At 45.3% G+C, this 13,167-nt stretch overlaps 1 protein-coding gene across 27 annotated transcripts in view; it reads left to right on the plus strand.

Moving 5' to 3' along the window:
- The window catches only part of LOC106568736 (formin-binding protein 1), a 115,123-nt gene that overhangs the window by 36,439 nt on the left and 65,517 nt on the right, over positions 1–13,167 (plus strand). For all 27 annotated transcript variants that reach the window (XM_045692406.1, XM_045692371.1, XM_045692398.1 and 24 more), the window contains exons 2-4: positions 2,182–2,297; positions 9,460–9,516; positions 9,752–9,899. In XM_045692406.1, coding sequence (XP_045548362.1) covers positions 2,182–2,297; positions 9,460–9,516; positions 9,752–9,899 — 321 coding nt within the window. The remainder of the gene's footprint in view (positions 1–2,181; positions 2,298–9,459; positions 9,517–9,751; positions 9,900–13,167) is intronic.

Below are 13,167 nucleotides of genomic sequence, written 5' to 3' on the forward strand. Positions count from 1 at the left end.
AAATACAAAGAACTAGAATGAACCTAGACATACAAAACATAGAACATAAACCAAAACCCGGAAATAATAAATCAAACACCCCTACAAAATTCACACTCAACCTAAACCATACAGAACAAATACCCATCTGCCACGTCCTGACCAAATTATAATACAATTACTCCCTTTGCTGGTCAGGACGTGACAGTACCCCCCCCCACAAAGGTGCATACCCCGAATGCACCTAGACAACAAGACAACCAAAAAATAAACCCATAACTAGAGGGAGGGAAGGGAGGGTGGCTGCCGTCAACAACGGCACCTGTGCAACACCCCCCTCCCCAACCCACCTATACTGGAGGTGGCTCAGGTGCGGGACGTGGACTCCGCTCCACCTCGGCGTCGCCCACTTAGGTGGCGCCCCTGGCCGCGCCGGAGGACTGGTGGGCGACCCTGACTGCGCCCGGCTGGCGGGCGATTCTTGCTGCGCCCGGCTGGCGGGCGACCCTGGCTGCGCTCGGCTGGCGGGCGTCCCTGGCTGCGTTCGGCTGGCGGGCGATCCTGGCGGCTCCGGCGGCTCCGGGCTGGCGGGCGGCCCCGGCGGCTCCGGACTGGCGGGCGGCCCCAGCGGCTCCAGACTGGTGGGCGGCCCCGGCGTCTCCGGACTGGTGGGCGGCTCTGGACTGCCGAGGCTGGGCTGACGCACTACAAGCCTGATGCGTGGGGCTGGTACTGGACGTGCCAGCCTGGAGACATGCACCTCAAGGCTAGTGCGTGTAGCGGGAAACACTGGACCATAGAGGCGCACTGGCGGTCTCGAGCGCAGGACTGGCATCACCCCTACTGGCTGGATGCCCACTTTCCCCTGGCACATGCGGGGCGCTGGTACTGCGCATACCGGCCTGAAAATACCCGGCCTCGCCACAGCACCCATCACCCCTAAGCACGGGACCTGTCCAGTCATATGTCGCCCAAAAACAGTACGGGGATTTGGCCTGGGGCTCAATCCTCGCCCAGCCAAACTACCCGTGTGCCCCCCCAAAAAAATATTGGGGCTGCCTCTCGGGCTCCCTTACCAGCCGTGTTCCCCGGTCCTCACCAGACTTCCTCCGCTGCTTGGTCTTTTTGTGGTGGGTAGTTCTGTCACGCTCCTCTTCGTCTGAAGATACGGAGAAATCGCTGTCGGAAAAAGTGGACCAATACGCAGCGGGTTGCGTGCTCATCATGTTTTTATTTAAATGTGAACACCACGAAAAAACAAGAAACAATGACCGACAGGAACAGTTTTGCAGGCTATATACAACGCAATGCAAAAACAACTACCCACAAACTACAACCAAAACACAAACCTATATATAGGACTCTCAATCAGAGGCAACAGAAAACACCTGCCTCCAATTGAGAGTCCAACACCCAATTACTTAGACATAGAAATACAAAGAACTAGAATGAACCTAGACATACAAAACATAGAACATAAACCAAAACCCGGAAATAATAAATCAAACACCCCTACAAAATTCACACTCAACCTAAACCATACAGAACAAATACCCATCTGCCACGTCCTGACCAAATTATAATACAATTACTCCCTATGCTGGTCAGGACGTGACACTTTTCCATAAACAAAAATATTGTATTTTCAGCTGTTTGAATCTAATGTACAAAATCGAAAGTAAAAGATGCAAAAACAAACCTTAAAAATGGGAAGCATAGGAATAGTGCATATAGAACAGATCTACCGCTTCTTAGACTTGCTTTCAATGAGAGTGACAGATCTAATATTTCACATCTCTGTGAATTTTGTCAGGTCGTCTAAAAAGTTAAATGTTGGAGCTTTAAGTGTCCGCAGCAAAGTGAGAGAGTATAGCTAATTGTTGACTTTGAAACCCTTGGCCTTAGAGAAGGGAAAATATTAGCACAGCGTTGTGAGTAATGTGAGCAGGCGTTGTACAGCCATTATAATGTATATCTAGAAACGTTAAACTCATTGGCATTTCAGTACTGCTGGCAAAAAGTGAGGCTAACACGTTGTCAACACATGCAAAAGGTCATGTAGGAAACTTTTTGTTCTTGCAGCTAGAAAGGTTTGTATTTGTGGCACTGCGAATCCGCCACAACAAAATCACAGAACGCTCTTCCTAAGTATTGGGATGTTATATTCATGCCTGTTTTTCTTTCTCTCTCTTCTGTTTGCAGGATCAGTTTGATAACCTAGAGAAGCATACACAGTCAGGCATCGAGTTCGTGGAGAGGTACAGTAAATTTGTCAAAGAGAGATCGGAGATTGAAATCAGCTATGCAAAGCAGATTAGGTGAGTGTTTCTGTTTTGCCCTGTTATGATACTGTAAGTGTATTTCTCTGTCTAGATATTTCACCAATGAATGAAATGGATAGTATTCTTCAATAATTCAATCATTTCGGCCTCAGCCTTCTTCAGCATACAGAGTATAACATACAGTGCATTCGGAAAGTATTCAGAACCCTTGACTTTTTCCACATTTTGTTACGTTACAGTCTTATTATAAAATGGACAAAATCGTTTTTCCCCCTCATCAATCTACACACAATACCCCATAATGACAAAGCACCATTTTTGCAAATGTATCAAAAAATATATATATCACATTTACAGACCCTTTACTCAATACTTTGTTGAAGAAACCTTTGGCAGTCTTCTTGGGTATGACGCTACAAGCTAGGCACACCTGTGTTTTGGGAGTCTCCCATTTTTCTCTGCAGATTCTCTTAAGTTCTGTCAGGTTAGATGGGGAGCGTCGCTGCCCAGCTATTTTCAGGTCTCTCCAGAGATTTTAGATCAGGTTCCAGTCTAGGCTCTGCCTGGGCCACTCAAGGACATTCAGAGATTTGTCCCGAAGCCACTCCTGCGTTGTCTTGGCTGTGTGCTTAGGGTTGTTGTCCTGTTGGAAGGAGAACCTTTGCCCCAGTCTGAGGTCCTGAGTACTCTGGAGCAGGTTTTCATGAAGGATCTCTCTGTACTTTGCTCCATTTTCCCTCTAGTCTCTCAGTCCCTCCCGCTGAAAAACATCCCCACAGCATGATGCTGCCACCACCATGCTTCACCATAGGGATGGTGCCAGGTTTCCTCCAGACGTCACACTTGGCATTCAGGCTTCTCTGATTTCATCAGACCAGAGAATCTTGTTTCTCATGGTCTGAGAATCTTGTTTCTCATGGTTGTCCTTCTAGAAGGATCTCCCATCTCCACAGTGGAACTCTGGAGCTCTGTCAGAGTGACCGTCGGGTTCTTGGTCACCTCCCTGACCAAGGCCATTCTCCACCCACTTCTCAGTTTGGCCGGGCGGCCAGCTCTAGGAAGAGTCTTGGTGGTTCCAAACTCATTCTATTTAAGAATGATGGAGGCCACTGTGTTCTTGGGGACCTTTAAAGCTGCAGAAATTATTTGGTAACCTTTCCCAGATCTGTGCTTCGACACAATCCTGTCTCGGAGCTCTACGGACAATTCCTTCAACCTCATGGCTTGGTTTTTGCTGTGACATGCACTGTCAACTGTGGGATCTTATATAGACAAGTGTGTGCCTTTCCAAATCATGTCCAATCAATAGAATTTACCACAGGTGGACTCCAATCAAGTTGTAGAAACATCTCAAGGATGATCAATGGAAACAGGATGCACCTGAGCTCCATTTCAAGTCTTGTAGCAAAGGGTCTGAATAGTTCTGGAAATAAGGTATTTCTGTTTTTATTTTTTGGTAAATTTGCAAAAATGTAGAAAAACCTGTTTTCGCTTTGTCATTATGGGGTATTTTGTGTAGATTGATGAGGAAAAACATGAATTTAATACATTTTAGAATAAGGCTGTAACGTAATAAAATGTGGAAAAAGTCAAGGGGTCTGAATATTTTCCAAATGCACTGAAATTATAACATATATCTTGTGTATGAAAACTGACTGGGTGTCTTGAAAAATGCTTAAAATGAATTATTAGTATTTTTTATTTCTTTTTTATTTCACCTTTATTTAACCAGGTAAGCTAGTTGAGAACAAGTTCTCATTTACAACTGCGACCTGGCCAAGATAAAGCAAAACAATATTGTTTAAGATACTGTATTTCACTGCCATTAAAAACAAGCTTTGTCATGTTTCCACACAGACAAATTCACTGACAGTTTGACAGTGTACACCTCATTCAGCCTGCATTGAGCACATCACTACTGAGTTTGTTTAAGTGAGGTCCTATCAGAGAGCTCAGCCTGACAGACAGAGGGATGTTAGCTTTACCCAGGTGGATGGCTAGATAAAGAGAATGATGATGCCTGTAGCGGAAGTCTCTCTTTCTATCCATCCCTGTCTCTCTCTTTCTGTTGCTCTCGCTGTCTCTCTCCATCTCGCTGTGTCTGTAGTCTCTCTCTTTCTCTCTCTCTTGCACGACAGTGTTTTCTTGCTGTTTTTTTGCTTGAGGACAGAGGAAATAAGGTTGGCGACGGGTGGGGGGTGGGAGGCATGTGTTGCCATAGTAACAAGGTATCAGTATTATCATCCCCAGCCAACGCTGACCCACATTTCTCTTTCTCCAATCACGGTGGAGTATCGGTTGTTTAGTTCCTCCCCCCCTTTTAAACACCCCCAAGCCCTCCTCTCCTCAAATAGAGTAAGGGTGAGGGTGTGAGGGCATCCTCTTCCTAGGCTCTCTTCTACCCCAACAACAAACAGCAGAGGTCTGCCCAAAAAAATCCCTTATCTGGTTCCCTAGAGAGGGCCAAGAGGAGGGCTAAAGACTCTAATTACTGACTACTGACCAACCCCCATCCAGCACCCCTCATCTGCACCCCTAACCCCACCTCCTTCTCTTTCTAGATAAATCTCCCTTCACTAAGGAGATAATAGGACTAGTAGTTCCTTACTCTGTTTGCATGACACACACACACACACACACACACACACGTAATGACCTAATTAGTTTCCGTATGTGTCTCACTTTGGTATCTGTGACCCAGGGATAGTCTTTCCATATTGTGATGTGTTTTATTGAACCTGACGGCTCTGCAGATGTGGCAGTCAGATGTTTTAATTCACTCTGCTTAAACAGTAGAACTGTAGGACTCATATCTCTCCATCTGAAACACATTTGTTTCCCACGTGGACGGCCTTCTGCTATCACAGGAAAATAGGATTTGCACGTTACAGAATGGATAGGCCTGTTTATAAAGCTTTTTTGGGTTGGACACAATGTGCATCTTTGTGTGTGTTGTTTGTTTCTGCATCCGGACGAATTATTCTCCCCCTGATAAAGTTAGCTCGTTAAAGCAGGTTGAATCTACTGGGCACGCTCAGACCCATAGAACACAGCCCTGCTACAGTAGATCTAAAAAACATTCAATCTAATAAACACACTGAAATTGGCCCTTTGATCATCCATCCGTCACTCCTTTGTGCTGGAGGAAGTTTGGTTCGCTACTCATGTTTTTCTCTTCTTTTTTCCTCCCTCTTTCCTGCCTCTCTTCTCCACTGTTGTTGTCTCTTTCTCCTCTCCTCTCTCTCCCTTTCCTCTGTGCTGTAATTCTACTGTATCTTCACGTTGTCGGTGTGAATGAGAGTTCTGATAGAGTTCTGGAGTCTGTTAGATCTTTGATAGACCTGTTCTATGGTCTCTGGGGCTGAACAGGGTGATAACTCTCTGCTGTGTGTGAAATATCTTACAGATGGTTGGTGAGCAGTTTGGCACCACTGCTTCAGCCATTAGCACTAAACGCTCAACAAGACAAACACCTCACTCTGCTCTGCGATAACATGGCACTACAACGCATCAGTAGACATTATCAAAAGAGAAATGCCAGAAAATTTGACCAAATGCATATTTCACCAAACCAAACAGCAGACGCTGGTATAATCTAGGTTAAACCCGCCTCCACTGTATCGAATGGATAAACGTGCACAATGTTTCAAGGCAGTTAACCCACTGTTCCTAGGCAGTCATTGATAATAAGAATTTGTTCTTAACTGACTTGCCTAGTTAAATAAAGGTAAAATAAAAAATAAATAAAATAGTAAAGTAGGCTACGGTGCATTACGCACAGTAACACACATTGGTATAATCCACAGTACAGGACAATAGGTTAAGGTCTGTGTGCATACTACTTAGGGGAATGGGTATTAAAAATATATTGTGTGGCACAGTATCACTCAATATGGGGCACAATAACTCATATTCCATTACCACAACACACACACACACACACACACACACACACACACACACACACACACACACACACACACACACACACACACACACACACACACACACACACACACACACACACACACATATACACACACACACACACATTGGTCTAATCCTCATTAAGTAGGCACCCTCTGGTTGTCTGTGTGTTGGTTAACTATGCTACGGAGGAGGAAGGGCAAATGCATTCTGCCATAACATCTGGCCATGAGTGAGAGACAGCCAGGCTCAAAAGCGAGGGAGGAGAGGTAGATCTGCCTAGCAACAGAGCAGACACAAGGTTAGAGGAGTAGGGGGGTTGTGGTAGAGAGAGAGAGAATACATGCTTTAGTGCTTTTACCACGTGCATGATTCATTCATGATGGAGTGATGTGTGTGTGTGTGTGTGTGTGTGTGTGTGTGTGTGTGTGTGTGTGTGTGTGTGTGTGTGTGTGTGTGTGTGTGTGTGTGTGTGTGTGTGTATGTATGTATGTATGTATGTGTGTATTTTATATATATATATATATATATATATATATATATATATATATATATTATTCTTTTTACCCCTTTTTCTCCCCGATTTTGTGATATCCAATTGGTAGTTACAGTCTTGTCCCATAGCTGCAACTCCCGTACGGACTCGGGAAAGTTGAAGGTCGAGAGCCCGCCAAAACACGACCATGTCAAGCCGCTCTGCTTCTTGACACACTGCTCACTTAACCTGGAAGCCAGCCGCACCAATATGTCGGAGGAAACACCGTCCAGCTGCCGACCGAAGTCAGCGTGCATGTGCCCGGCCCGCCACAAGGAGTCGCTAGAGTGCGATTGGACAAGGACATCCTGGCTGACCAAACCCTCTCCTAACCTGGACGACGCTGGGCCAGTTGTGCACCGTCTCATGGGTCTCCCGGTCACGGCCGGCCCAAGACACAGGCTGGGATCAAACTCGGGTCTGTAGTGATGCCTCTAGCACTGCGATGCAGTGCCTTAGACCGCTGCGCTACTCGGGAGGCCTATACTGCCTTGTTAAGGGTGGAGTTCGGCTTGCATGGTAGTCTAATAATGATGATTATTGTCTCATTTTTCTTCTACCAATGAATTCTAGACTAGTTGTTAGTCAGCATGATTAATATTGCCCATGTTATATTGGTACAGTAATATAATAGTCTTTATTGCATCACTATTTTATTTCTTCCATTATACAGTTGACATTAAAAGGGCAGCCATGACCATGTTGTTGCAGGGGTTCTATTCTACTGTTTCTGTCAACCTTCATTCTACTCACCATGTAGGACCTGACCTCTATTCATACTGAAAGGGTTAATGGTCCAAACATCAGCATAGTAAACAGCAGCACATCATGCATGAGTGAAGAGGACCAAGCTACAATGTGACTCACCATTCGCTGCCTGCCTGCCAACCAGCATGCCTCAATGCTTCCTGATTCACTCTGCGTCTGTCTGCTGAAATCTAATTGGCTTGTCTGGTCTGTTGCCGTTTGTAGGTGGATTCTTCTAATAGGTTTACCTATTTTTATTGGCTGATTGAGTAGGCTACTGTGTGTGGTTGTGTGTGCGTACATGCGTGTGCTTGTTAGTCTGTATTAAACTGTGTTGACACACAGAGAAAAAATGGAGCTGGGTGATGAGTTGATCCGACTATCACTATTAAACAAACAAACAAACACAGCAACAGAGAGAAAGAGAGGAAACAAGGGAGACAGAGTGAGAGTTAAAGAGAGAGAGAGAGACAGAGGGAGAGAGAGAGGGACACAGAGAGAGAGAGGGACAGAGAGAGAGAGGGACAGAGAGAGAGAGGGACAGAGAGCGGGAGGGACAGAGGCAGATTCAGAGTGCATGAATCTCAGTATATTCGTCACAGTGGTTACACGGTCCAGAACTCTGGGGTCCTCTCATTAACCCTTCACCTACAGTACAGCTGACAGTTTTGAACAGCATACTACATACTAAATCTGTATGCCAGCCTGTTTTATTTGACACACTCATCTTGTGCCAGCAGGCTTGTGCAGCCAATGTCAGAAAGAGGGCGTAGTCCGGAGGAGAAAAGCATGTTTCTTCATGGTGACTGATTGTGAATTTTTGGTCCTGGGGCCATAAGCATTATTACTGGAACAGAGGGCGTGGAAATGGAGGGATGGAGGTGGGAGGGTGGAACGGGAGGGATGGAGGTGGGAGGGGAGGCATGGAGGTTGCAGGGGAGGCATGGGGGTTGCAGGGGAGTCATGGAGGTTGCAGGGGAGTCATGGAGGTTGCAGGGGAGGCATGGAGGTTGCAGGGGAGTCATGGAGGTTGCAGGGGAGTCATGGAGGTTGCAGGGGAGTCATGGAGGTGGGAGGGGAGTCATGGAGGTGGGAGGGGAGTCATGGAGGTAGGAGGGGAGGCATGGAGGTTGCAGGGGAGGCATGGAGGTTGCAGGGGAGGCATGGAGGTTGCAGGGGAGGCATGGAGGTTGCAGGGGAGTCATGGAGGTGGGAGGGGAGTCATGGAGGTGGGAGGGGAGTCATGGAGGTTGCAGGGGAGTCATGGAGGTGGGAGGGGAGTCATGGAGGTGGGAGGGGAGTCATGGAGGTGGGAGGGGAGTCATGGAGGTAGGAGGGGAGGCATGGAGGTTGCAGGTGGAGGTTGCAGGGGAGGCATGGAGGTGAGGCATGGCAGAAAGCACTCTGGTATAGATGATCTGTTGGCACATTATAATAACCCATTGGGATAGTAAACACATTGTAATAATAATCATTTGGTGGGTACTTATATTTTTCCTGATTCACATGTGGAAATGTTTTTTTTATATGTCAACTCCCCCTGAGACACCCTTGGATAGTGGGGTCACGGCCAGGGTCAGCCACTATCAGCGGTGACACTGGAGCAATTACGGTTAAGTGCCTTGCTCAAGGGAACGCTGACAGATTTTTTTCATCTTGTCGGCTCGAACTTGAACCAGTGACCTTTCGGTTACTAGCTCAGCGCTCTATCCACTAAGGCTACCTGCCACCCAAACGTGTGTGTGTGTGTGTGTGTGTGTGTGTGTGTGTGTGTGTGTGTGTGTGTGTGTGTGTGTGTGTGTGTGTGTGTGTGTGTGTGTGTGTGTGTGTGTGTGTGTGTGTGTGTGTGTGTGTGTGTGTGTGTGTGTGTGTGTGTGTGTGTGTGTGTGTGTGTGTATATTATTGTGGTTGTATCTAGTTATATATATATATATTATTGTGGTTGTATCTAGTAGTAACAGAACCTTGCTGCTTGTTATTTTTTCACAGGAATCTATCAAAGAAGTATCAACCGAAGAAGAACTCAAGAGAAGAGGAGGAGAACAAGTGAGTTTGGCACCCAGACGCAACCACAAAGTTACTTAAATCACAGTTATATACTGTATTGCATTTGGATTGTTAGTTATTAGGCTATTTCCTCTCATTTGGTAGCTAATGAAGTAGGCCTAATGTTTCTCCCAACATCTGAGCATCTTATAGTACCCTAGATAAGATGCTGTGTCAGGCCCCTCTACGTCGTCGCCTTCTCTGACATCACTTCCTTTGACATGTGACCTGTCAGATACACGTCATGCCGGGCCTTCCTGTCGACGCTGAACGAGCTGAATGACTACGCAGGACAGCACGAGGTCATTGCTGAGAACCTGACCTCTCAGATCATCACTGAACTCTCACGGTATCTCACAGAGCTCAAGGCAGAGAGGAAATCGGTGAGAACACATACACTTCCTGTTTGTATTCTGATCCATCTACTGTTTGTGTGCGCTATATATTTTATATATATATCTATATCCATCCATCCCCATCTATCTTCCTGGTCTGTCTCTCAGTATTCTGTCTGTTTATATCTCTGTATGTTGTTCCCTCTCTCTGTCTTTACATCTATTGTTCTCTCCTACACTTCTTACCCTTAAACATACAGTTTACTTTATAGACAGTAAAACTAGGCTGTAGCCAGAAACCAGGCACACTTGCCCTAAGAAAAGAGAGAGAGAGACAGACCCCTCCCCTCCATGTGCCCTGTCCTATCCTCTCTACACAGATGTCATAGCTGAGGAAATATAGATATGCAGCCAACAGCACAAAGACATGCCACTGGGCCAACAAGACTCTATGTCTGTGTCTCAAATGACACCCTATTCCCTAGGGCGGTGGTCAAAAGTACTGCACTATATAGGGAATATGGTGCCATTTGGGATGCGGTCTATGACTCCTTTATATGGAACAGATCATAGACTTCCCTATCATTTCCTATCATTAAGAGTTTATTTTTCTCTTATAAACCACCTGCCAAAGATGCATGGAACATACAGTATATTTAAACTCTGAACTCACGTTTTTCCTTCCCATTATAAAGTCATTTGTTAGAGCAGGAGAGGTGCAGAATGCAGCATTTACACAGTAATAGTATCTTAGTTAGGAGGAAAAAAGAGAACAGAAAAGAGTGGCTACCTTTTTAGACATCAACCTTCGTCAAAGAAGAGGGGGAATTACTCAACTGGAAAAAGAGCAGTTTGTCAGAAAAGCCATCACAACCTCTCATGTCACGGAAGCTCAGCGAGGGGAATCCATCGTAGAAAACTGCAAAGAGCAGGTTGCCGGTGGCTGTCATGACCTTTCAGACTGACCTCTCTAAGCATTTGTCTACACACCACACAGTCAAGAACGAGCAGCAAAACTGTACCTTAAAAGACCACGGCAGGAAGACAGGAAACACTAATGGATTATTGATTCATCCATTTTCCTCTTAAAGCTCATTTAGAACAAGAAAGAGGGCAGGGGGATTTCCAGTGAGCTCTAACTCTCTGGGTTTGTTTGAAGAAGAATCCTCAGGCCCTCAGGGTTTGCCCTGGTCTGTTGGCTCTGGCTCTGGTTTGATCCAGCCTGGCTTGGCTTGGCCTGGTTCTGGCCCCGGGTCTGGGTCTCTGTCTGTCTAGTGTCTTGTGTTTGGCACTGCTTCCAGAGGATTGGCCCTCATTCATTAGAATGTTCCCCCTCAGACTATCTGCAAGATGCTACTGTGACCTGTGCGCACACACACACACACACACACACACACACACACACACACACACACACACACACACACACACACACACACACACACACACACACACACACACACACACACACACACAGTATCCATTCACTCCGTTCCAGCCATTATTTTGAGCTGTCCTCTCGGCAGCCTCCACCATACATGTTAAGAGAAGGAATCAAGAGATGCTAGAACAAGGAATAACCAGTGATAAAATAACCAGAATAAAATAACCAGTGATACAATAACCAGTGATACAATAACCAGAATAAAATAACCAGTGATAAAATAACCAGAATAAAATAACCAGTGATACAATAACCAGTGATACAATAACCAGTGATACAATAACCAGTGATACAATAACCAGTGATACAATAACCAGAATAAAATAACCAGTGATACAATAACCAGAATAAAATAACCAGTGATACAATAACCAGTGATAAAATAACCAGTGATACAATAACCAGTGATACAATAACCAGTGATACAATAACCAGTGATAAAATAACCAGAATAAAATAACCAGTGATACAATAACCAGTGATTACAATAACCAGTGATTACAATAACCAGTGATACAATAACCAGTGATTACAATAACCAGTGATACAATAACCAGTGATACAATAACCAGTGATTACAATAACCAGTGATAAAATAACCAGTGATAAAATAACCAGTGATACAATAACCAGTGATACAATAACCAGTGATACAATAACCAGTGATTACAATAACCAGTGATTACAATAACCAGTGATTACAATAACCAGTGATTACAATAACCAGCGATTACAATAACCAGTGATACAATAACCAGTGATTACAATAACCAGTGATACAATAACCAGTGATACAATAACCAGTGATAAAATAACCAGTGATACAATAACCAGTGATTACAATAACCAGTGATTACAATAACCAGTGATTACAATAACCAGTGATTAAAAAAAACTGTGATTCAATAACCAGTGATTAAAAAAAACAGTGATTAAAAAAAACGTTTAAAAAACATTGGAACTACTGTTGCTTGTTACCTGACGCATCCCATTCCTTCCTGATGGATTCTATGGTACCAGTTATGTTGACGTAGATCTGTCCACAAGAGATGATATCAGCTCTATACCAACAAATACCCTTCATCCAGAGATAGTAGGCTCTCTGTTAAGCAACATTAAAGTGGCTTTTCCCTCCCTCACGCAATTCCATAGCTTTTGTCAGTTTATTGGTTTGGGGGACAGTTAATACGTTTTATCTGTATGATGGTGATGACTGACCCTGTGTTCTCCTATTCATCTATAGTCCGTCTATGTTACTGTCACATATCACTATCACATAGTTCCCTCTATTATGGAACCAAATCGTGTCAGTCTTTGACTGGTTCATTGGCACACGGAGACAATGTCTGGCTCTCGGTTTTGGCTCTGTTTGTTCAATGTTGTCACAGTTCCTTGTTGGTCTACTAGAGTACTACACGATAAGAATGCTACAAGCATGTGGATTTTGTGGTTTTTCCTTGTGCTTCCAGGAGAAGTTGTCAGCCTGATGGGCTGTAAACTGGTGGTCAGCCTGATGGGCTGTAACCTGGTGGTCAGCATGATGGGCTGTAACCTGGTGGTCAGCCTGATGGGCTGTAACCTGGTGGTCAGCCTGATGGGCTGTAACCTGGTGGTCAGCCTGATGGGCTGTAACCTGGTGGTCAGCCTGATGGGCTGTAACCTGGTGGTCAGCCTGATGGGCTGTAACCTGGTGGTCAGCATGATGGGCTGTAACCTGGTGGTCAGCCTGATGGGCTGTAACCTGGTGGTCAGCCTGATGGGCTGTAAACTGGTGGTCAGCCTGATGGGCTGTAACCTGGTGGTCAGCCTGATGGGCTGTAACCTGGTGGTCAGCATGATGGGCTGTAACCTGGTGGTCAGCATGATGGGCTG

This window comes from Salmo salar, chromosome ssa01 (genome assembly GCF_905237065.1).
Source record: "Salmo salar chromosome ssa01, Ssal_v3.1, whole genome shotgun sequence".
In the NCBI taxonomy this organism is placed as follows: domain Eukaryota; kingdom Metazoa; phylum Chordata; class Actinopteri; order Salmoniformes; family Salmonidae; genus Salmo; species Salmo salar.